The following is a 25,493-nucleotide window of genomic DNA, read 5'->3' as shown; positions in this document are numbered from 1 at the left end:
TTGGGGATCACTCCCCCCCCCCCCATCCCCCAGGATTGGGGATCACTCCCCCCCCCCTCCCCCAGGATTGGGGATCCCTCCCCCCCTCCCCCAGGATTGGGGATCACTCCCCCACCCTCCCCCAGGATTGGGGATCACTCCCCCCCCCCCATCCCCCAGGATTGGGGATCATTTCTCCCCCCCTCCCCAGAATTGGGGATCACTTCCCCCCCTCCCCCATGATTGGCGATCACTCCCCCCTTCCCCCAGGATTGGGGATCAGTCCCCCCCTCCCCCCAGGATTGGGGATCACTCCCCCCCCCCCAGGATTGGGGATCACTCCCCCATCCCCCAGGATTGGGGATCACTCCCCCACCCTCCCCCAGGATTGGGGATCACTCCCCCCTCCCCCAGGATTGGGGATCACTCCGTCCCCTCCCCCAGGATTGGGGATCACTCCCCCCCCCCCATCCCCCAGGATTGGGGATCACTCCCCCCCCTCCCCCAGGATTGGGGATCCCTCCCCCCTCCCCCAGGATTGGGGATCACTCCCCCACCCTCCCCCAGGATTGGGGATCACTCCCCCCCCCCCCATCCCCCAGGATTGGGGATCATTTCTCCCCCCCTCCCCAGAATTGGGGATCACTTCCCCCCCTCCCCCATGATTGGCGATCACTCCCCCCTTCCCCCAGGATTGGGGATCAGTCCCCCCCTCCCCCCAGGATTGGGGATCACTCCCCCCCCCCCCAGGATTGGGGATCACACCCCCGTCCCCCAGGATTGGGGATCACTCCCCCGTCCCCCAGGATTGGGGGTCATTTCCCCCCCACCCCAGGATTGGGGATCACCCCCAGGATTGGGGTTCACGACCCCCTCCCCAGGAATGGGGTTCACGTGCCCCCCTCTCCCAGGATTGGGGTTCACGCCCCCCCCTCCCCAGGAATGGGGTTCACTCCCCCAGGATCCAAAATGGCACTTGTTAAGCAGCAAAGCCAAAACAAAACCACTGGGCTGAGAGAGTGGAGATGTGTAAATGACTCTGGTAATTTTTTTTTACACAGTATACAAAAGAGATACATTTCATTGGCGTAGCAAATATAATGTCTTCTATTAGTTGGTAAGACATGAATGCTATATATCGTGCAGAACAGCTAGATCATGTCACTATGAAACATAATATGCTTTTAGTGTGTAGAGATGTAGAAAAATACAGGATTGAGTCACATGACACGATCTAGCCTCAACCATGCTGTACAGGTGTGGTGCTCATCAAGATCTATGAATGGAAATCACTGGAAATTACTTTGCATTTTGTTCCTACCAGTTAGAGGACGTTAACCGGTTGCACACCAAACTGAATGATACACAAGAACCTAGTAATGGGAGAAGAAATGTAAAAAAGTAACTTCACGCAGCTTATTTTGATGGCGATAGAAGTTGTTGATAACTTGGAGGAAAGTTTGCCTGTTCACTATTTGCAGTGAAGTAATTTTTTAAAAAATGTAGCATACCCAATTATTTTTTTCCAATTAAGGGACAATTTAGCGTGGGCAATCCACCTAATCTGCACATCCTTGGGTTGTAGGGGTGAAATGCACGCAGACACGTGGAGAATGTGCAAACTCCACACGGACAGTGACCCGGGGCCAGAATTGAACCCAGGTCCTCCGTGCCATAGGTAGCAGTGCTAACCACTGCCACTGTGCCGCCCTTGAAGTGAAGTAGTTAACGGTGTTTCTGAAACTAATGTTTTATTAAAGGAGGTTACAGGGTGATTAACTGCTGTACACATTATGTCAAGAACAAAACAACCCTGTTTGCAGTACATTGAAGACTCTACAATCACTTGTTTTAAAATCAGGCAAAGGCTTTTTTATTCATGACTTTTGGAACAGGAGCTACAAAGAAAATGTTACAATATAGCATATTTTTGAATTATTTTCAATTAAAATAAACAGCTTCTGTTCAGAAAAGCTTTGCAACAGTTAACCAAAAAAAACCTTTCTTTTCCCAGCACATCCTCTCTAAGTCATAACATGGTATTTGTACATTTCTAAAAATTACATTTTTCAAAAAAACAATTTAAATAAAGGATACTTTTTGCAACGTACAAGTTACATTTTGTAAATTCATTATTGAAGCGAATTGCGGCATGCGAGTAAAATGGGAGACTGTCTGTTTTTTGATTAACTTAAAGCCCTTGTCTAAAATTTAAATAAGCAATCATAACACACTGTAAAATAAATTACATTTTATTCAATGTTGTAGTTAAACAATTAAGAATAAAATATTTATTAAAAATTCAAGTTGTAGAATCTTTTTTTCCCAATATCAATACTACTGCTTAATGCGTTGGTTAATTGTCTACTGATAACCTTACCTCCTGGGGAAAATGGTCTGTCTTTGAGGTTGAGTTAGTTCCATGATAATCAAGTCTAATGAGATTCGAAAAGACTGCATAATTAACCAAACTACGCAGGTCTGTAGTAATTTAGGGCATTGTTCATTGATGATATCTGGAGGGGTAGATCTGAAAATAAGGGCTAGGATTTTTCCCACTTGACGCCTGATATTTCAGCATACAGATTCACCCACCAGGAAGACTGATCCTAACTGAAGAAACTAAAAGGCAAGAACCAATGCTCCACAGGTAAGTAGCGGTGTTTTAGTTGGTTATTTAGGTTCTTAGTTCTTTCCAACTTACGCTCAAGTTCTCTAAGGGGGCTGTATTTTTCAGGGAAATAAACAAATGCATAATTATTTCCTCAAATTTATTTTAGGCATATACCCATCTATAGCTTTTGTACCAATGATACAGAAAATTTAGCCATTGATCCATATATTAAACATCTAGCCTTTCCATAGGCATCTGCTATCTTTGAGTTATCAGATTGGCTTCACCGAACAATGCCATTCCATCTAGGTTTACTGTAACATTGAATCACCATTTGTTAAATGGAAGTTTAACAATTTCAGAAACTTTTAATTCACATTTAATCTCCATTGTTAATTTTTAAGAGTGTGTATCCATAACTGGAATTGGACGAAAGGTGTATCCTCTGGGCAGAGAATGGTAGTTTAAGTTTGAAATTTAGCTGATGTTTCGGAAATTTCTTTCTGCTAGATCTTAGCACCAGAGAGAAAAAGGCATCAACCTCTGGAACTCATTTACACATATCATGCTCAATTCATCCTATCCAAATTGCTTTACCTCCTAAGAAAGTAACCAAACTAAATGAACTTCCAAGATAACTTGTCTCCATCACTAAATTGTAATCAACAACAGATGTAAATATACTACCTAAGTATACATTATTCCAGCAACAATGAACCCTATTCTGAGACGACTTTTCTTTTACATTTACATGAAGAGTTTATACATTGACATAAACAATAATATAAAGGTTTTCTGCTGAAACCAAATAAGGGGGCATGATAAACATAGGAGACTGGGAAATTGCAGGACATGGGCAGGCGAGGAGAGTGGACAGATATGAACATACCGGCAGGTTGACAGGTGCAGTTCAGTTTAGAAAATGTAAATTTTGAAATTAAGAACTGTGAAAGAAAGTATACCCCAAATTTTGTTATCTTTAAATTTGAGGAACAGAGTGCAGATACATGGGTCTTTAACAGTAACTTCATTGCAGTGTTAATGTAAGCCTACTTGTAGATTTACAAGCCTATTTGTAAGATTATTATTAAGAATTTGGAGTTCAGACTCATGGCAAAAAAGGCCAAGAGAAAGAGCAGAACAAGTTAAAAAACAAGTGGAGAATATGGTTGAGCCACGCTGGGGGTTATGATTGGTTGCAGAATGCATGAAAACTTGGGATAGTTGGAAGCTGCACATTGAAATGAACAAAGGAAATGAAAGAATATGAAAAGCAGGAACAGCAACATACTACACTCGGGGAGCTGGTGTTCTGAGGCACTGGAATGTTTAAGTATTTTTCATGGAACTAGAAAAAAAGTGTTTGCTACAGTCTTCGCTTCGTTAAAAGCCTCTCCTTACATAATGCAACAACACTTTACAATGCAAAATGCACACTTTGAGAATTGGATCTTATCTTCTAGTTAAAGCACATGCACTCAATTATTAGATTTTAACCTTTTGGGGGAAACATTTAAGTTTATCCAGATTGCTCCAAAACTCAAATTGCACACCATTAGCTGTTAAAAAAAAGTACAGCGAGACGATTGCATGCATTTTTAAAATACAGATTTAATTAGCAAGAACAATGATCTAGCCAACTGTCATATCATTGTACTTCTATGGTGGCGCAGTGGTTAGCACTGCTGCCCACGGCACTGAGGACCCGTCTTCGATCCTGGCCCCGGGTCACTGTCCGTGTGGAGTTTGCACATTCTCCCAGTGTCTGCGTGCGTCTCACCCCCACAACCCAAAGATATGCAGGATAGGTGGATTGGCCACACTGGATTGCCCCTCAATTGGAAAGAAATGATTGGGTACTCTAAATTTATTTTTTTTTAAAGAAAAAAATCTAGCATTTTATTTCTACATTACGAATGCCTGATCGCTTTACAGCAGTAAAGTGCCGTACATGGATGAGGAAGATCAGCATTAACAAGGTTTTTATTCGATTAGGTCGAAAAGTTTTCAGGCTTGGTAAGATCTATAAACTTCTCAATAATTCATGGTTATTTTGAAAAGAATACGAATTGCAAAATACATCAGGGATAATAAATTGCATAATTTAGACTCAACTGTTTTTAATACACCAGCAGCTAAATTGTGAAACTGGTTTCCTAAGCACAGTGCCATAAGCTGCCAAAACCTTTGATAAGTTTTAAATGCTCCAATTGCAGATCTGTCTTGTCACCTATATGTGAAGAACACAGCTTTGCACTGAAAGGTGCTCCATGAATAGCCTCTGAATTACTGGTCAGAAGCATACTTAACTATCAGCAACGCATTTTTACAACAGGGAATAGATAAACTTTGAGAATAAATATAGTCAATAAATAAGGGGCAAAATGCACTGTTACTTCAGCATGAACATTATAAAGACTACTGAATAGGTATAGTCTTTAATAGTTTACCCACTAAAACAAAGAGTATATCTAACTAACCATCATTCATGGGTATATCAAAAGCAGGTTACCTCATGTTTGTGCAAGTCAAAAAACCAAACATTCCAATGAATGTTAAAGTCAAGTGTTCACTTGATTACTACAAATTTAACTGGTGTGCAGAATGGAATGAATAAAGTGCAATATAGCAAGTCTTAAGATGTACATAAATTGAGAGCTATGGAGGTCTCCTGTTTTCCGTTCTTGAGAAATAATACATTCAGCCGATCTCACATGGATCACCTATTTTTAAAGACAAAAAAGGATACAAGACAATAAATACAGGTTAATACGGTTCTGTTTTTCTTTATATGCACACATTTATCCCCTGCTCTTTCCTGAACATTAAAGTGATGCATGGTTTAGTACAGGCCCTTTGACTGAACCTATATAACTTCCAGCCATTCTTCATGTGTCCCACAGATGTCAGGAGATTATGTGACCACGAAGATCTTCAAAACAAACTTGATGCTGTCATGGCTTGCACATCAACAGGGCTATGTGGTCACCAATAAAGAATTATCCCAGGAATATTACAGCTAACTGTACTTTTCATAAATTGTCTTTTAAAATTGGACTAAATCATTGTTGTAGCATTGCTCCTGTGATCAGTTTCAATGCATCAATTATACACATTTCGGTCTAGAAGATCACTGTTAAAATTAGTTTACTAACTTATACCTTTTTCCACATATAAAGATGCGGGGCAATGGGGATTGAGTGGGGGAATGGGCCTAATTGAATAGCTCTAAAGAAGAGCCAATGTGGACGTAATTGGCCAGATGGCCTCTTTTCTACACAGCAATGAATCTATAATTCTTACCTAGTACATGTCGTTTACATAGGGGGCACGTCTGTTGAAGTAGCAGCCAAGGATCAACACAGTCCCTGTGAAACTCATGTAGACAAGGCAGCACTCGTAAACACTACAAGTAAAAGTCATATTAAATATCTTCAAAGCATTTTCTCCCTTCACCAAAATAATTTAGTACAATGTTCTAAATATAAAGTTTTCACCCTAAGAGCAGTGTTGAATCAAGTGACTTTTGTTTAACTGTATTGTTAAAGTAGGTTATTAAATGACCCTCAAATAGACGCAGCATGGCTTAATGACTTATTATTAATAGGTGATATTTGCTCCTAGAATAGTTCATCTACTGAAGGCAGTGGGCAGCGGAATTATATAGACCAAGGAAATATAATGAAAAACCTGAATCTGAAAAACAAAGATAATGCTTCAAAAAATGTCATGGGATCTTTCTTGTCTGAATAAACAAGTGGGCCTTGTTTAATGTTTAATCCAAAAGAAAGCTTCTCTGACAATGCAGTACACCCTCAGAACTACACAAGGTATCAGCCTACATTATGTGCTTAAATCTTTGGAGTGGGCCTTAACCCCCAAACTCTGACACACGTATGACATTTCTACTACCAAGTTACAACTGATGCTTTTATTAATTTTTATTTAAAGTCACTTGTGGTTCAAAAAACCCTTTAGCATATTTTGCAAAAAGATTAAATGAAATAAAAATCGCTTATTGTCACAGGAAGGCTTCAAATGAAGTTACTGTGAAAAGCCCCTAGTCGCCACATTCCGGCGCCTGTTCGAGGAGGCTGGTACGGGAATTGAACCGTGCTGCTGGCCTGCCTGGGTCTGCTTTCAAAGCCAGCGATTTAACCCTGTGCTATCCAGGCGGCGCAGTGGTTAGCACTGCTGTCTCATGACGCTGAGGACGGGTTCGATCCCGGCCCTGGGTCACTGTCTGTGTAGAGTTTGCACATTCTCCCCGTGTTTGCGTGGGTTTCACCCCCACAACCGAAAGATGTGCAGGATAGGTGGATTGGCCACGCTAAATTGCCCCTTAATTAGAAAAAAATAATTGGATACTCTAAATTTTAAAAAAGAGAAAGAGATCGAAGCAGAATCAAAACAGTAAGACCGTGAAAGAGGATTTAAATAAATATCCATTATTTTTATTGCCCAATTCCTTGCCTTGTTACTCAAATCACAAACTGAAATACACCTGATTTTTATGGAATTCTTCCAAGCACACTGCACAGCTCTCAAGTTCTTGGGACTGTGTTTTCCGTCTTTTATTCGGATAATATTTTCTAGTTTTCAATGCTGATAATTGCTTTAAGATTTGTTGCTTCAAGGGCGTCTGCAAGCAAATAATAGAATGAAGGGATCAAAGTTGATACTTAAAATAGTGTTTAGTCATTTAATTTGTTTATAAAGTAGATTTCAATAATTTTTTAATGAAGTTAACAAAATTAGAAAGTATTAAATAGTTTCTAATCTCAATTTTTATCAAGTTACGATATAATGCTCCATTTTCTTTGACACAGCAAGGATACGCAAACCAATAAAATGTGGCAAAAATTACATCATACAGATCATTTCTGTTTTGGAATCAATTTTCTGAGTCATGATATCATTAGTATAATCAGCCTGTTTAAACAGGAATGAGAGACAAACCTCCATATCTTCACTGCTTGGTTCATAATGTCTGTATTGCCACTGAGCCTGCACAATGACTCCAGTGCACAAGATTAAACCCACTAACAGGATAGTGTTCCACAGCTGCTGCAGATATTTCTGTAAAAGAAAACGGAATTCATTCGTACTCAAGGCAGGAGTACAAAATCTAGGCTGACCCTCGAGTTCAGTACTGAGGGAGTGCTGCACTTTTGGATATGCTGTCTTTTAGACAAGATGTTAAACCGAAGCCCTATCTACTTTCAAAGATATATATAAAATTTCCCACGACATTACTTCAAAGAGTGGCGTCCTGACTAATATTTATCCCTCAAATGAACATCATAAAAAGGCAGGATTATCTGGTCATTATCACATTGTTGTTTGGTTGAGTTGCTGTGTGTAAATTGCCTGCTACATTAAAATAGTGACTGCACCTCAAAAAGTACTTCATTGACTGTAAAGAGCTTTGAAATGTCCCGAGGTCATGAAAGGTGCTTACCACATATATCTATACAATTTTTCAAGACAAGGCAATTTAGTAATTATAGTTTAAAACACATTTATTGTCTACTTAGAATCTCTAAGGTGATTTATCTAAAATATGAGGCTCTTGTGAGGCTTCAGTTTTCTTCATTTTATCACATTTATTTACTATTTATCACATGTACTTATTTCTCATTTAAATTTCAAGTTATTTGTTCCCAAGTCTATCTTTTTTTTTGAAAATCTTTTTATTGGCTGTTCCAAAGTCTTTCTGACTGAACTCAACCAGGCTTGCAGCAGACAAGTCGACTCTTCATAACAACCGACACCATTTTCTGCACCCCCCCCCCACCTTACAACCACGATGTGCTACTAGTAAGTAAGCCTCCATTTTCCACTCCACAAATGGATGTTTTACTTACTCGTACCTTATAACTGGGCACGGGGATTCAAGCAGGTGATACAGACCATGTTATGAAGTCACGCAGAGGTTTAAGACAAGCCCACACAGAGCAAACCCTTTATGGTGAATGACAAAGAATGACACCAAGACCCACACCGACAGTTCAGTTCACTTTTACAGTCGGCACATAAGTCAACCCCTGTTTTGGAGGTATTCTGAGGCTTCAAAGATCGATTTCCGCACCAATATCTACGATAACTTATTTCTGACTTCTGCCAATTCTAAATCTGGGCCAATTACTAGTTGCTTGATAGCAAGATAGGCTAACATATTCTCTGACTCTCCCTTCCTCGAACAAAAAGGGGATGGGTTACAACAGAAAATAGTGATTCTGAGTGAAAATGAAAGGGTATTTATTACATTACATTACATACCTGAACCCGTGAGCTGTTCTCTCCTGTACAAATCACTCCTTGCCATTCCCCATACAGACCACCTCGTGAACGCCCACAGGTTGACCACAGCGTTAAAGTTACTCCCTGATGTTAGAAAAAAATGTATTTTCACTCCAAGATTCCTTCATAACAATGTTGGTTTCTTAAAAAATATTTTTATTGATCCTCCCCGCTCCCGGGTTCGGGTCAACATGGCGGTGGCCGGCAGCGCCCGGGTGATGGGCTCGGTCAAGGTGGTGAAGCCCTTTCTGTCCCGGAACCAGAGCGAAGCCAAGCGAATGGTGCGGGGGATCTTTACCAGGCCTGGTACCGGGAAGTACCCAACACCATACAGAAATTCCACCTGGACATCTCTCTGAAACAGGGACAGGATAAAGTGCGGGATATGTTCATGAAAAATGCCCAAGATACCGACCCCCGGATTATGGACTTGCTGGGTAAAATGGATCTTGAAGAAACTATTCAAGTGTGGAAACAGCAGACACACATCATGCAGTACTTCCACGAAACAGAAAGCCCCCGACCCACAGATTTCCTCTCCAGGTTCTATGGCGGCCAAGATGTGTAAATAATGCGGGAGAATGGCTATTGTAAAATAAATGTATTCAAAAATAATAAAAATCTTGTCAAGTTAAAAAATATATATATTTTTATTGGTGTTTGGAGTTAGATACAAAAAACTGAGTTTTGCATGAAAAAGACAATGCAACAAGAATAACAAAAAAATCGAACCAACAAGATGAGTCCCTCGCTGTCACCATAACCATGACCAGGGTTCCAACAATACTAATTTACATCTTTAGAACAGTGTATAGGTTTTTACAATGATTTGGCGGGTTTAAGCTGGGGCTCCTACCGCTTGGTGGTAGGGGTTGCACCCAGCTTTACCCACACATATACAGATATAGGGTCATAGATTCATGAGATGTAGGAGCATATTTAGGCCATTCAGCCCATTGAGTCTGCTCCACCATTCTACCATAGCCAATATGTTCCTCATCTGTTACCTACAATGCTACAGACCAAGAGCTGGATTGCAAATTCAGCCAGAACATCTCCTCCCTAGAACACATGACCTAGGAGTAGACAATTTATCCTCCCAAGCCTAAACACCTTCAATGTGATCATGGCTGATCCCATCCTAGCCTCAACTCCACTGTCCTGCCCGTTCTCCATAACCCTTCAACCCATTACCAATTAAAACTCTGTCTAACTCCTCCTTAAATTTACTCACTGTCCCTGCATCCACCGCACTCTGGGGTAGCGAATTCCACAGATTCACAACCCTTTGGGAGAAGTAGTTTCTCCTCAAATCTGTTTTAAATTTGCTACCTCTTCTTCTAAGATTATGACCTCTCGTTTTAGAATGCCCCAAAAGAGACAGCATCAGCTCCACGTCTACTTTATCCATACCTTTCAGCATCTTGTATACCTCGATTTGATCTCCCCTCATTCTTCTAAACTCCAGAGAGTATAGTTTTAAACGAACCCCTAATCCAGCTCCTCGCCTGCTCCAAAAAACGAATTCAAATTGAATCGAATTTATGGTCCCCACAAGAGAGACATACCAGATCTGAACCCAAAGGCTCAATCTACAGACACTTGATCTTAGCCAAAAGGCCGAGAAGCGATGCAACAACACTTCCTTACCTTTACACTCCATTCCTTTTGCTATAAATGCCAACATTCCATTTGCTTTCCTTATTATCTGCTGCACCTGCATGCTCGTTTTCTGTGACTCATGCACGAGGACACCCAGATCCCTCTGTATCGGAGCACCCTGAAGTCTTTGCCCATTTAGATAATAAGTTGCCATTCCATTTTTTCGACCAAAATACATGACCTCACACTTATCCACGGTAAACTCCATCTGCCACATTTTGGCCCACTCTCCTAACCTATCTATATCCATTTATACGGTTCTTATTTCCTCATTGCAACTTACTGTCCCACCTATTTTTGTGTCATCTGCAAATTTGGCTATAGACCCTGTATCCAAATCGTTAATATAGATTGTAAATAGCTGATGCCCAAGGACCGAACCCTGTAGCACCCCAATAGTTACATCTTGCCATCCAGAAAAAGACCCATTTATCCCGACTCTCTGTCTCCTGTCTGTCAGCCAGTCTTCTATCCAAGGTAATAGGTTAGCCTTAATCCCGTCTGATCTCACCTTGTGAATTAACCTTCTATGTGACACCTTATCAAACGCATTCCGAGTGTTGGGGTCCTTCCCCTCGCTTGCTGGTAGACTCTGTACCGTTGGGGGAAGGCGGGGTGGGGGTGACAAGTTTAGTCAGAGCAGTTAAACCACATGGGTTAACAAAGTTCAATCTCTGGTTTGTGCTGAGTTAGCTGATCTCAGCCAGGGCATGACAAAGTATGGTGTGACAATTTACCTAAGTACCCCTGGGTTAGCGAGGAGACAACTGCCCAGAGTTGTTACTCCTCATCTTTATATAGTAACCACTCCTAAAAATTTGCATGGATGCAATTTTGGGGAAATCAGGACAAGTCTCGGGCTGAATTGACTGCCTATGCTCACTGTCAAATATCACACATAAACATACAGCACTTGAAGGTTTTGCATAGCAAAGAGTCAACACCTTCAGAAGGAGGGAAAAAACAAGAAAAGGTATTTGTTTTATCTCTTCACACAAGTGTCATCAACTCAATATCCCTAATACTGCCTCCCAACACTGACATCTTTACTTTGTCCGTGTTAAAGGCACTAACTGTAATGCCCCAGCTTGCATTTTGGACAGTTCACAAGCTACAAAACTGTGTTCTGATTTAAGAAATAATTTTACTAGCCAAATAGCCGGCCTCAAAGTCATGGATACATTTTATGATAACTCAGCAATCACACTGCAAGCTCTCAACATCATAAATAAAATAAAATCCAACGTACCAGATTATCCTGAATTATGCTTTTAAAGGTTATTTTGGCAGATGCGCGAAGACCACTGAAAAGAGTTCAATGAAAGTTATCTTTAGCATGCCTAAGATATGTACACTTGTCAATCTATGTGAAAGTAAAACAAAAGATGTTGTGCACACCCCTCTTTTAAGTCCACTGTGGCATCATTAAAGAACAGCTGCACATGAATGCTACATGAATGGGGCAGCACGGTAGCATGGTGGTTAGCACAATTGCTTCACAGCTCCAGGGTCCCAGGTTCGATTCCGGCTTGGGTCACTGTCTGTGCGGAGTTTGCACGTTCTCCCCGTGTGTGCGTGGGTTTCCTCCAGGTTCTCCGGTTTCCTCCCACAGTCCAAAGATGTGCGGGTTAGGTGGATTGGCCATGCTAAATAGCCCATAGTGTCCAAAATTGCCCATAGGGTGGGGTTACTGGGTTATGGGGATTAGGTGGGGTTACTGGGTTATGGGGATAGGGTGGAGGTTTGGACTCTTTCCAAGAGCCGGTGCAGACTCGATGGGCCGAATGGCCTCCTTCTGCACTGTAAATTCTATGTCTAATAGGCCTAGTTCATTGCCACGATGGAGAGTACAGCAGTGCAGAAAATAATGTACTTCCAGCTTTAAAACAAGTAGTATTTACCCAAGGCATCAATGTGGGCGAGATTAAAAATAGCTGCACTTCAAAGAAATTCAGTGTGAAGTGTTTTGAGACCTTCTTGAGGGATGTGATACGGTGCTACAGAAATGCAAGTTCTTTCTATTCCTTCATGAATTGTATGTTATGATTTATATAGCTTTAGGTTTGAATGCTGGATTTTGGGACAACATGTCAAAAAACATTAATGAACCAATATTACATGATGTGAAGGGAGGGCAAATAAACAAGACCAGCAAACATTTCCTACTGCAGAGGTGCTTGGCCATTATTAATCACTTTTCAGAATTTTATTATATAGAGACTTGGGAAAAAAAGGGACAAAGTTCCAAGATTTTGTGGTGCTGCAGTGTGCCTTGCAGACCAATAGGAGGAAGATTCCATCTTTTCAGTCTGCACAAGGCATGTTCTAGGAAGGTACAGAGCAACAGGCAGGCACATCCTCACAGAGGGAGGAGAAAATGCTACACTACCGTGGCCAATCTTGCTCACCTCTTGGATGGACTTTGTACTGCTCGGGCACTGACTGTGGGCCCTTAAAGCCTGAGATGGTAAATGCACAGGAGGTCCACCATGTAAGAAGGAATGTGGAAAATAATGACACTATTCCAAAAAATCTTAGAAATTCCAAACTCACTGTTATCATTCATGAATAAAAAAAAAAGCACTTGTGTAAATTTCAAATGGGGACTATAGAACGCAGAACCATAAGGCATGTACTATTCCCAATTGTTGAACTAATTTTTAAAAAAAAGTTCTGCATTGTGTTCAGGGCTTCATTCAAGTTCAAATAGATTTATTAGACATATTTCATAGCAAAATTGTGAGGCACGGTGGTATAGTGGTTAGCACTGCTGCCTCACGGCGCCAAGGACCCGGGTTCGATCCTGGCCCCATGTCACTGTCCATGTGGAGTTTGTACTTTCTCTCTGTGTCTGCGTGGGTATCATTCCCACAATCCAAAGATGTGCAGGGTAGGTGGATTGGCCACGCTACAGTGACCCTTAATTGGGAAACAAAATAATTGGGTTCTCTAAATTTATTGAAAAATATATATTTCATAGCAAAATATTACACAATGCCTTAAAATGATGACAATCTGTGATGACTGAGTCAAAATAACTCTAAATAAAACTGAACAGTCAATCCTTGTCTTACCTTAATAGGGCTCCCAGAAGCTTGGTCACATTTTCAGAACCCTGCATTACAACCACGGGTTTAGAAAGCACTTGAGAGATGTCCATCTTAGAAAAAATACAAATATAATTATTTCACTATAATAAGGATTCATTGGTGAATCATGAAATGCTTGAAAAAGGACAATTAAAAGTAATATTTATCAGATCAAAAGATTCACATTTTATCATCTGGTTAAAAAAATACTGCAGCTGCCAATATCCTTAACAATAGAAGAGCTAGGTTGGGCAATAAGATTGCAGGCTTTACTAAGAAGCCACAAAACAAACAAAAACCTAAACAACTAAATTTAAAAGGACTGCACAAATATTTAAATTATTCTGAATAGATACGCTGACCGCAATATATGTTATATATTGTATGAGAGCAAATACATTTTTGAGTTACCTCAGTGAAGGCGTTTTGATTTAAAACCAGAATCAACAGTGCAGAAGCTCCCAGAACAAGCGCTCTTTTCATCTGCAACAATAGAAGCCATTTTACTAAGAGGTCAGACAGCAACTTTGGCATGAAGCAAGTCTAAATGTTAATCTATAAAACAGCTCTAAATGTTAATCTATGGAACTATTGGCAACCTATATTTTGTTGTAAATCAGAAAATGATCTTTATGAAGACGGTTATCAAATTACGAGCCATCACCTGCCATAATTTTCTATTGTAACCTGTGTCAGTAATATATTGTTTAAAAGATATTATTTACTTACAAAATATAAACTGATCCTATAGCTTTATTATTTCTGAACTGTAAGCTTAAAAGCAATATACAGTACATTAAATTCAGCTTTAGTGACAAATCCAAAATAGAATGGAGTTGCGGTCTGTGAAACTGGGCGAGGTCCCAGAGTTCCAATCACCAAATCTCCAAGACTGTCTTGAAGTCTCCAGGAAAGATTGACCTCTTGGGCACTGCTGCAAACAACCCAGGAGAAAAGTCACATGGGCAGTAACAAACAAATGTTTTTTCCCTCACTTTCTTTAAGAAACTTTTGTCTCTTAATTCTAAAAACATTGAGAGAGTTGGGGGTAGGGATGGCAAAGAATCTGTTTGACTAGTTGGGGCATTAGAGGTTGCAGGCTCCAGGACGGTGTTCCACCAGAATTGGCAACCCTACCCAATTGTAGTGTTCCTTCACCAGCATCCATGCAAGATAACAAGCCTGTTACAGAGACAGGAATATATTTCCCAGTTAATTTTTTTAAATTATCTTTTCTTCAGATTTGTTTTGTTACAAGTTTTTCTATTAGGGCAATTTCTGCTGCTGTTATCAGAAGAGATAATTTCCTTAAACTGTAGAACTCCAGGTGAAAACATTCTTTGAAAGAGAGACGATGGATTTCACAGAAAAAAACATACATTTTAAAAACAACTTCTGGACAGCACAGTGGCACAGTGGTTAGCACTGCTGCCTCACGGCACGAGGATCTGGGTTCAATCCCGGACCCGGGTCACTGTCCATGTGGAGTTCGCAGATTCTCCCCGTGTCTGCGCGGGTTCCACCCCCACAACCCAAAATAATGTGCAGAGCAGGTGGATTGGCCAGGCTAAGTTGCCCCTTAATTGGAAAAAAATAATTGGTTACTCTAAATTTATAGGAAAAAATAATAAAAACTCTACGAAACAAATTCAATCTCCGGAAAATATATTCTGGTATCAAAATAAATGCTGTGCGCAAAAGTTTCCTTAATCGTAAGCTCAAAATTACTGTGTTCAAAATCTTTGCCATAAAAAGGCTACATTTCCTACAAACTGAATGTCAGCCAATATAAAATGTAGTTATGAACTGCAGACTTATGGAAGTATGCAGCTTCAAATGTATTTGGAAAACCAACATTGCATGTACATCAGGAAAAAGTTCAAAGTGCTTTACGAATGAAACAAATACAGTGGCCATTTCAGAGCAATGTGATTATTAGAGCTTTGAACTTATGCATGATTTTCCCAAGCAGGAATGACTGAATACTGTTTGATATAAATTTGTTGAAATCAATTAAAATATAGAAATTTGCATAGCTGCAACACAACAGTTTTGGATTTCTGTCCTGGAAGCTCAAGTTTGAAGCCTTGTCTCAAATGATACACACACTAGGGCTTTTCCTAGAGTAAGAATTTGCTATTGGTCTCACATGTTGTCTTTAGACAAAAGGAACAAACAGAGTTGAGATGTGACTCATGGAAAACAAATTCCCAGTGATGGATTTTAATGGAGACAAGTTCCAAAAAAAATTTCAACGGTGGACTCCAGTTAACAGGTTTAACTCCATTTAATTTCATCCATAATGAAGATATTTGTGTGCAAACATTCAGCAATTTTTGAGATAATGGGGACCAAATGTACACCTGTGGTTCAAAATATTTGGATGACTCTACAATGTTATCAATGCTACACATTATGCTCCAAAAATCATTGCATATACTGATATAGACATTGCCTTTTAAAGTATATATCTGAATAAACAAAATTTATCCAGATTAGGTTTCTCTGCATTACTGTGTAATGCTTTAAAGAGTTATTTATCAAAAAATTAAAGTGTGCAGAATTTAAATCAAATACATATAATTCAAGGCACCTTCTTTTACCCAGAATAATATATTTATATTGAATCTAATTACATAGTCTGCAGTACTAATGCTGTTAATGTCTTTGAAATAAGCAGTGTTATAAGCAGAACACAAGGAAAGACCAAACATAATCTTGATAGGGAAGATGACAGTACAGCATCTATTTGAGTACAGGTCTACTATATGAATGAGATACTCTAACTTAATAAGTTGCGAATTTGATATTAATATAACTTTTCAAAAGTAAATGTATATCATATTACTTGCCTTACTAACAACAGCTGCAGCAAATGATTCCTGCTTACTGCTCCTTTTTCCTTCAACCTGATCTTTATCAACAGGCACAACCCCAATCCATTTCTCTCCAGTGTTTGGACAGACATCCAACTGTTCATCCTTAACCTTAAAAATAACCAGTAACTATGAATTTGCATCACCTGATTTTAACAGTGCTTTACTAAAAGACTACATCTAACAGAGGGCTAAATTACAGTCCAAACATCTGAAAGCATAATGTATAAATATAAAAATATCAGTCTCTGCATGCATTTCTTAGGAATTTAAATTCACACACTTTGAGGAAGTACTTATGCCACTTTCATTATGACTGTCTTACCAATCAGAGAGGACTTTTAATCATTTCATTATAATTTGGTGGTATATTTATTCAAAGAATAAATGACAAAGAACCAAACTTTTCCAATTGGCCATCAATCTATATTTAATTTGAGAAGGTCCTGAGCTGGGCCAAGCAGAAGCGGGTGGTGCAGTGGGCTGCAGTTGGTATACGTGTATATCAGGACTTTACGGTGGAGCTGGTGAGGAGGCGGGCTGCCTTCAACCGGGTGAAGAGGGCACTGTACATTAGCAAGGTGCAGTGCGGTTTTGTATATCCAGCGAAGCTGAGGGTGACTTACAAGCTCAGGGACTTTTATTTTGGAACGGCGGAAGCAGTGGAGGAGTTTGCGGAGGCAGAAGGACTGTGGCAGAACTGAGAAATTGAGAAATGGCCATGTGCCGATGTGACCTCATGACTGACTGTATTTTCTTCTTTTTTTTGTTTCACTGCCTGCAGGTGTAGGGGCTAAAGGAGCCAATGTTGTATATATTTGGACAAGGGAAGTGATGGAACTTTCACTCGAAATGAGGGCTCTTTGGGGTGTAGGTGGATATGCGGGGTTTGTGTGCTAAAAGGGGATTTCTGGGCTTTCTTAGGGCCGGGCAAGGGGGAAAGGTACCCGGGCAGGGACCTCCATGCTGGCCGGTTTAAGCCAGCCAGTGAACAAGAGTGAGGTGGGGGGAGGGGCTGCGGCCATCAGAGCCTGGCAGAACAGGGTCCGAGTGGTCTAGCCGGGGTGGAATGTTGGGGGGGGAAGGAACTAAGGTTGGGGGAGGAGTTTTACAAGAGGCAGTGGACGGGTGGAGTTGGAGACTGGGAGGAGGGGGGTTACAACTCTTGGGTATCATGTACGGTACTCTTCCAGAGGTTGGATGGCGTTGAGTGTGGGGGGGGGGGGGGGGGGGGGGGGGGGAGTGGATTCTATAGGTCAATGGTGACCATGGGCGGTCCAGGACTCCTTTTTCTTTTTCTCTTTTGTTTTTTGTTTCCACCGTGGGAGGGTTTGTTTTATGGGGATGCATATATTGACAGGTGGGCCGTTGTTTGGGGTGGTGGGAGGATGGGATCGTTGGTATTGTTAAGGGGATTGATTTTGTATTTGTTACCGTTTACGGTTTGTGGGTGGGGTGTAAATTTTGAAAGAAAATGTGAAAATGGAGAATAAAAACATTTAAAAAATTTTTAAAAATTTATATTTAATTTGGTGACCAAAACTAACATAACATGGACTCGTTAGTTTGGACCGTTCAGGTGTATCCATCAAATCCAAGGAAAGTGGCACGTTGCCCAATTAACCAGGCAACAATATTGCTCATGCAGTTCACAATAAACTTGTTGTCAAGTTAGCAAAACTGGAATAAATACAACTGTCTATCCTGCTGACACAATAAGGTACTGCTGCAAAGTTAAGATTTTCAACTGAGTACAAACCAGTAACCCCCCCCCCAACGAGAACCTGCAGTTGATTAGAAAAATAAAAAATAGAGGAAAATGTTTTCGGAAAGCATTTGAGTAACTGTTTTATTAATATATCAGAACAGTGAAACATTAAAATCTTTAAAGGTTTTTAAAAAAAATGACAAGTTGGCGATCAAATTTTCCATTATATGGGGATAACACAGGAAGTAAAGTAAAAATGTACTGAAGGTCCATGCCATATGTTAATATACAAGGTTGAGAGGAGATTTAATAGAGGTGTCCAGAATCATGGGCGAAATTCTCCTGAAACGACGCGATGTCCGCCGACTGGCACCCAAAACGGCGCAAATCAGTCGGGCACTGCGCCGCCCCAAAGGTGCGGAATGCTCCGCATCTTTGGGGGCCGAGCCCCAACCTTAAGGGGCTAGGCCGGCGCCGGACGAATTTCCGCCCCGCCAGCTGGCGGAAAAGGCCTTTGGTGCCCCGCCAGCTGGCGCGGAAATGACATCTCCGGGCGGCGCATGCGCGGGAGCGTCAGCGGCTGCTGACGGCATTCCCGCGCATGCGCAGTGGAGGGAGTCTCTTCCGCCTCCGCCATGGTGGAGACCGTGGCGAAGGCGGAAGGGAAAGAGTGCCCCCACGGCACAGGTCCGCCCGGGGATCGGTGGGACCCGATCGCGGGCCAGGCCGACGTGGGGGCACCCTCCGGGGCCAGATCGCCCCGCGCCCCACCCAGGACCCCGGAGCCCGCCCGCGCTGCCTTGTCCCGCCGGTAAGATAGGTGGTTTAATCTACGCTGGCGGGACAGGCATTTTAGCGGCGGGACTTCGGCCCATCAGGGCTGGAGAATCGCGGGGGGGGGCGCCAACCGGCGTGGCGCGATTCCCGCCCCTGCCGAATATCCGGTGCTGGAGAATTCTCTGACCCAGCGGGGGGTCGGAGGATCTCGCCCCATGAGTGGTCAAGTCACACGGGATCAGAGAAATGGATACAGAACTGACAGGGTCATAGAAGGCAGAGGGTGGCAGTGGAATGGAGCTTTTCTGAACGGAGGGCTGCGACTAGAGGTGTTGGGCCCGTTGCTGTTTGTAGTATATATAAATGATTTGGAGGAAAATGTAACTGGCCTGATTGGTAAGTTTGCGGATAGTGATGAGGACTGTCAGAGGATACAGCAGGATATAGATCGGTTGGAGACTTGGGCGGAGAGATGGCAGATGGAGTTTAATCCGGACAAATGTGAGGTAATGCATTTTGGAAGGTGGGAAATTATACAGTAAATAGCATAACACCTAAGAGTATTTCCACAGGTCACTGAAAGTACCAATGCAGATGGAAAATGTAGTCACGAAGGGATACTGCTTGCTTACCTTCATCGGCCGGGGCACTGAGTATAAAAATTGGCAAGTCATGCTGCAGCTGTATAGAACCTTAGTTAGGCCACCTTGGAATATGGTGTTCAAAAATGGATACTGCATGCTGAATAGCCTCCTCTGTGCTGTAACCATTATATGCTTCAATATCTTAACAATCATTTAGTACCAGTTACAAAGGAGGCATGGCTAGACTGATAGTCAAGGTTGCTTGTGCAGGCACAAGTGTGCATTAAAAGATTTTTTAGTTTTTATTATGCTAGTAGACCGAACACTTTCTTTTAATAACATCTGTGCACTACAGTCCTGGTGATAACTATTCTACAGTTTCTAGGAAATAGGGACCGTTCTTTTATATATGACCAATTAAAATAACATCTGGGTCTCCAATAATCCAGTTATTTCATTGAAAGCCTGTACCAGGTGAATTTTCAAGATGGCAGACATAGAGGAGTCAACAGGGTGGTGGGGTAGGGAGTTATAACAGTAGCTGGAAGATGTTACAAATATTAGGTTTATAAGATTGTTATATTTCAGAAGTGTCTTTAATTTAGGGTAAAATGACAGGAGTCATATGATTCATTCTGAAGTGTGCCTGACAGCAAGTATTGGTAGGTTGATTGTTAAAAATTAAAGGGGGCCCAAATTGTTTTCAAGAGAAGGTGGTGCAGGATGTTTACACTTGAGGCAATGGCAGCAGACTGTGTGCGAACTACTGGATAGATCGAGTTTCCACACACACAGATGGAGAATGTCAGCTTGTGCAAATGTGCAATAAACTGTCCATTTACTTGCAAGAAAAAGAGTTGTGGGATTTCAAGGGTAGCTAATCAGCATTTCTACCTGGATACAAGACTATTGTGATTTTGCTGCAATGGAAATGGGCTTTGAGAGGAGAAGGGTTTCTGTTGTGGTAACTTGACCACAAATAGGTAGCCAAAACGATGTGGCAAAAGTTGATCTTCTTTAATATATAAAAATAACAAAGTTTAAAATACAGCATGAACTCAATAACATGAGCACCTAGCTAAACATTGAAATAACAGTAACAGAATAGAATTAGAATTAATGACAGTTAAATACGAATATACAAGGTAAAAGCAACATATCACAGCTCTTACTGATGACATCAGCAATGGATTTAAATAACAAGATGCATAATAATAACATCTGTGAAAACTCACAAACACAGGCAGCCTGCCATGATCCAGGAGAGGGAGGGCAGCTAGGGGCCGAAGGCTCTATGGTTCATTGTGTAGGAATATGGATTGAAGCTCATGTCCAGATTGATAATCCCTAATTCATGAGGAGTTAAAATGAGGGTTGAAGATTTGCCTAGCTTGCACTAGAGGAAAAATTTGTGGGAATTAAAACCTCATTGGAAAAGACAGCTCTGAGATTAAGGGGGCGATTCTCCAAGCCCCGCGCCGGGCTGGAGAATCACCGCAACCACGCCACGACTCCAAGGTGCGGAGAATCGGTGCTACTTGCACCGGTGTGTTTGGCGCGGCGCCGGCCGCTGGAATGGCGGGGCCGCTGATTCTCCGGCCCGGATGGGCCGAGTGGCCACGCTGATATGACAGAGTCCCGCCAGTGCCGTTCACCCCTGGTCGCTGCGGGCGGGAACTCTGCGCGACCAGTCGGGGGCGGCCTGTGGGGGGGGGGGGGGGGGGCTCCTTCACCGGGGGGGGGGGGGGGGGGGGCCTCCAATGGGGTCTGGCCCGCGATCGGGGCCCACCTACTTTCTGGCGCGGCCGGCCCCTGAACACCGATGCCATGTTGAGTCGGGGCCGGCACACTAAAGAAGTCCCCCACGCATGCACAGGTTGGCGCGGCACCAACTGCACATGCGCGGGTTGGCGCGGCCCCCATTTGGTGCCGCAAAAGCAGACTGGAGTGACGTGAACCGCTCCAGCGCCATGCAGGCCCTCTGTGGGGGCCAGAATCGGTCGTACCCGGGCCTGGTTCGTGCCGTCATGAAACGCGAAGGCGTTCACGACGGCACGAACACTTGGGCTCCATATTGGAGAATTGCCCCCTAAAGCTCCCAGGCTAAGAAAGACAATGAGCAGCAGCAAACCGTCTGGAGCCAATAATCATTGTGACTGGTGTGAAAGTGTACAAACTCAGTAATAGCATGATGGGAAAAATAGCCAACTTATGTAACCAAGTGTGAGACAGCTGTGTCAGCTAAGGGCCAAGATCAGACCCTGACAAACTAGACAAAGCTAAGAATCCACATAATTGTATCATACAAGGCCAGAAGAGGGAAGATAGTGCCTGACCTTATTAAAACCTGATAACAAAGCAACGATCTAGGAATGTCCTAATAACACAACTTCCTCATGACCTAGGTCCATCTGCGTCAAGGCATCATGAGGGCAGAGGTAAAAACAAAATAGGACCACGTCTTAAACCCTCTAAAGACAAAATACTGCAAATAAGCCGAGTCAGGGTCTTTCCATGACAACATGTTTGATCAGAAGTTATGACTGTATTGACATTTTTGAACAAGGTCTGTTTTTGTAAAATGATACAGCTTTTGTATAAATATTGAACGTTTTCTCCATGTCTTTGCGAGCTTGAGAAAGAATGAGCAGGTTTACCTTAACAGCTCTCTCTCTCTCTAACCTGTAGCCATCTGCATGCAGACTTTGGTTAATAAAGACAAAGTTATTTATTTCGAAACAGAGTTGTAAAGTTGTTTTCTTCACAGTCTTGAAGTAGGAAAGATTTTAAAAGACGACACTGGTCCTGGGAGAGTTCCATGTCTACTTAATGGTGTTGCAAACATCTAGTAATAATAATCTTAATTGTCACAAGTATGCTTACATTAATACTGCAATGAAGTTGCTGTGAAAATCCTCTAGTTGCCACACTCTGGCACCTGTTCGGGTACACGGAGATAGAATTTAGAATATCCAAATTACTCAACAGCACGTCCTTTCGGGACTTATGGGAGGAAACCGGAGTACCTAGTTCATATTTCATATGTTTTAGAATATAACTTTTAGTTTTAGGAATTGGTGTTAAATGTAAGATAAATGCAAACATCTGACTGAGAATCTGATACATTTCATGAAGTAAATACAAATAGCTTAATGGTCAGAGGCAGAAGTCTAAAACTTAAACAATGTATAATCCATTAGTGAGCTATTTAAGGGAGCTAGGGAATCTACCCTCACCTGAATAAATTTTTAAAAATTATTTATGTAGTTTCCAGATGAAAGAATGTAAAAGCTAGCAATTCTGGGAAAGTGAGTTGTAAAACTGAATTAGATATAAATTGTTCATATGACCCACAGAATGAAAGAGTTGAGGTGAAGGTAAAAATAATTAAATTACATTTTTGGAACATCACATGTATGTCATGTTGTGATGGAAATGGGCTGTGATGTTGGAACATTTCTTTGTTTACTTTTCTTCTGTGTTTCAAAGAAAGCAGTTGCAGATTGGTCTTGTGTCTGGGGGGGGGGGGGGGGGGGGGGCAAAGGAGATAACGGTTAGTCAGGCCTGCCCGTTAAACAGAAAAAATAAGATCTTCATTGTTCACTACACAGAATGCGGGTGCAGCTCAGCTCAGTTTAGAGACTTGGAATTTGTGAGGGGGGAAAGAAGTTGGAAGATTTATTTCGCTCGAAGCTAAGGAAAGAAAACCCTCAGTAAAAGGCAGTTAGCCTTCTGGCAGAAACCATCAGTCAGCTTAAAAGAGGCAGAATAAATCATCTGTCAGGAGTTGGAAGACATCTGTAGGTGCAGCAGCTGAACTTTGGGAGCATAGAAAGACATTAGCAACCAGAGGTGTTCCTGAAGTTTAAATCTCTAAGCAAGAATGCTGTCAAGTTTGAGCTGAAAAGCCCACAGTTGTGAGGTTTTGAAGAGAAGTTGGAGGATCACCTAGCCAAAAGATAATGGGAGGATCCCCAAGAAATTTTGTACCTCAGAGAAGAGCTGCAGCATACCTTTGGGTTGGTGCCAGGAAAATGAATTACCCTTTGAGATTTTGTAAAATAAGGTAACTCTTGGTGGAGGGTGGGGGAAATAAAAATAACACTGGATTTATACCATACGTAGGTATAAACCAATTGCCATGCTTGCTTTACTATTTTTATAAATATGCAATATTGTTTTTGTTTCAATTGTGAAATCTTGTGGCGTTGTTCTTTCAGTTAATTACTGGTGTTGCAATTTCTCTTTAAACATTAACGGTCTCTACCAGATGTAGGACAATGTAAAGTATTTCTGTGGAGGGTGGCATGGTGGCGCAATGGTTAGCACTGCGGCCTACAGCACCGAGGACCAGGTCCGATCCTTGTCTGTGTGGAGTTTGCACATTCTCCCCATGTCTGCGTGGGTCTCACGCCCACAACCCAAAGATGTGCAGGTTAGGTAGAATGCCACACTAAACTGCCCCTTAATTGGAAAAAATAATAATTGGGTACTCTAAATGTATTTTTAAAAAGCATTTCTGTGGTATGTTTCTGTTGTGCTAAAAGAAAATGAGAATGTTTAGTTTTGTGGTTTACCATACAAGTTGTCTACAAAGCTGGTGCTTTGTCTTTTGCTACAGTAAGAGTTTTAAAACATGAAATCTTAAATCATAGAATTTACAGTGCAGGAGGCCATTCGGCCCATCGGGACTGCAACCAGCCCTTGGAAAGAGCACCCTACTTAAGCCTACACTTTCACCCTATCCCCGTAACCCCACCTAATCCTTTTTGGAAATTAAGGGGCAATTTTGCATGGCCAATCCACCTAACCTGCACATCTTTGGACTGTGGGAAGAAACCGGAGCACCCGGAGGAAACCAATGCAGAGACCAGGAGAAAGTGCAAATTCCACAGACAGTAACGCAGGCTGAAATTGAACCTGGGTCCCTGGAGCTGTGAGGTAGCAGCGCTAACCACTATGCCGCCCTTGTGTCGGCCTTTCGGCTATTAATGGACTTTTGAATTTCTCTTTAAAAGTTCAGTGGCCATAATATCAAGATAAGATTCTGTAACTAGCCATTAAAGGCAAAATTGTTCCACTTTGGATGAAAGTCCACTCAAAAGGGCCACTCGCTTATGTCTTCTATCAGTGCTTGAGACACATCGGGAATCATTTGGATCGAATAATATTGCGTCAAGTAATCAAAATACCTTTTGTCAAGTTAAAAGTAAGTAAGTGACTGACCATAAATTACGGTTTGTTCAAAGCGAAATGCAACAAACACCGATTCAATGACTGTTATGTGACGCTTTGGGACTAGAATTCAAATAAAAATGTCAACAACCGGCATTTGATGTCAACAACTCATTCAGCAGTGGTGTATTTTGACAGGCGGGCCCAAGAACGTAAACATGTTAATCCCGTCAGATCACTGGTTGTGAAAATACATCACAGTCCCCCTTTTTGAATTTTACCCCTGGTACCAACTCCGAAGGGAAGGGCTGCTGCAGATTGTGGAGAAAGATTAAAGCATGGACGAAAAGGTTTTATGCATCTGGCATCCACAAATGTGCGCAATGCAGCACTTACTAATATTAAGCTTCCTTCTAAGCTGTCGTGGTTATGTTTGGGAAAGGCGCGCAGCCCCTGGTTACCTTGGCCGGGGCTCTCGGACCCGCTGCCAAGTGCCAGCACGGTGCCCTGCAGGCGGTAGCTGCTGCCCGACTTGAAGCCGAACTCCGCCGACCAACCCCTCCGAGAATCCGTGAGGAAAACATCCACCAAGGCCACCTTCTCGGCTGCCACCGCGCACCAGCGAAAGAAATAGCCGGCCAAGAGCGAGTAAAATCCGAGCCTCTTCCACCAGCCTGCCGCCGCCATCTTTCCCCTGTCACCCATCGAGGGGGGGCGGGGAGAGCG

At 42.1% G+C, this 25,493-nt stretch overlaps 1 protein-coding gene and 1 pseudogene across 2 annotated transcripts; one reads left to right on the top strand and one right to left on the bottom strand.

The window, feature by feature from the left end:
• Positions 1–1,825: 1,825 nt before the first annotated feature.
• Positions 1,826–25,487, bottom strand: rnf215 (ring finger protein 215). 2 transcript variants are annotated; one of them, XM_072493598.1, is made up of 10 exons: positions 25,164–25,487; positions 16,500–16,634; positions 14,059–14,130; positions 13,633–13,718; positions 11,808–11,862; positions 8,876–8,980; positions 7,553–7,672; positions 7,098–7,235; positions 5,897–5,999; positions 1,826–5,316 (listed from the first exon to the last, which is right to left on the bottom strand). In XM_072493598.1, exons 1-10 carry the CDS (start codon positions 25,470–25,472, stop codon positions 5,294–5,296), a joined length of 1,146 nt encoding a protein of 381 aa, XP_072349699.1. In that variant the 5' UTR covers positions 25,473–25,487; the 3' UTR covers positions 1,826–5,293. The 2 variants fall into 2 exon arrangements, with proteins under 2 accessions (XP_072349699.1, XP_072349757.1); XM_072493656.1 differs by having other exon boundaries at positions 25,229–25,483.
• LOC140405396 (NADH dehydrogenase [ubiquinone] 1 alpha subcomplex subunit 6 pseudogene) lies at positions 9,069–9,705 on the top strand (annotated as a pseudogene).
• Positions 25,488–25,493: the final 6 nt, after the last annotated feature.

Source organism: Scyliorhinus torazame, chromosome 1 (assembly GCF_047496885.1).
Source record: "Scyliorhinus torazame isolate Kashiwa2021f chromosome 1, sScyTor2.1, whole genome shotgun sequence".
In the NCBI taxonomy this organism is placed as follows: domain Eukaryota; kingdom Metazoa; phylum Chordata; class Chondrichthyes; order Carcharhiniformes; family Scyliorhinidae; genus Scyliorhinus; species Scyliorhinus torazame.
Note: the sequence above shows the minus strand (reverse complement) of the source record. Positions and strands in the feature narration are given on the sequence as shown.

Coding starts and splice junctions, on each gene's coding strand:
- rnf215 (XM_072493598.1), bottom strand. CDS start 25,472: ATGGGTGACAGGGGAAAGATGGCGGCGGCAGGCTGGTGGAAGAGGCTC. Junction 11,863..13,632: donor CTTCTGGGAGCCCTATTAAG/GTAAGACAAGGA, acceptor AACTCTTTTCAG/TGGTCTTCGCGCATCTGCCA. Junction 5,317..5,896: donor ATGTAAACGACATGTACTAG/GTAAGAATTATA, acceptor CTTTAAAAATAG/GTGATCCATGTGAGATCGGC.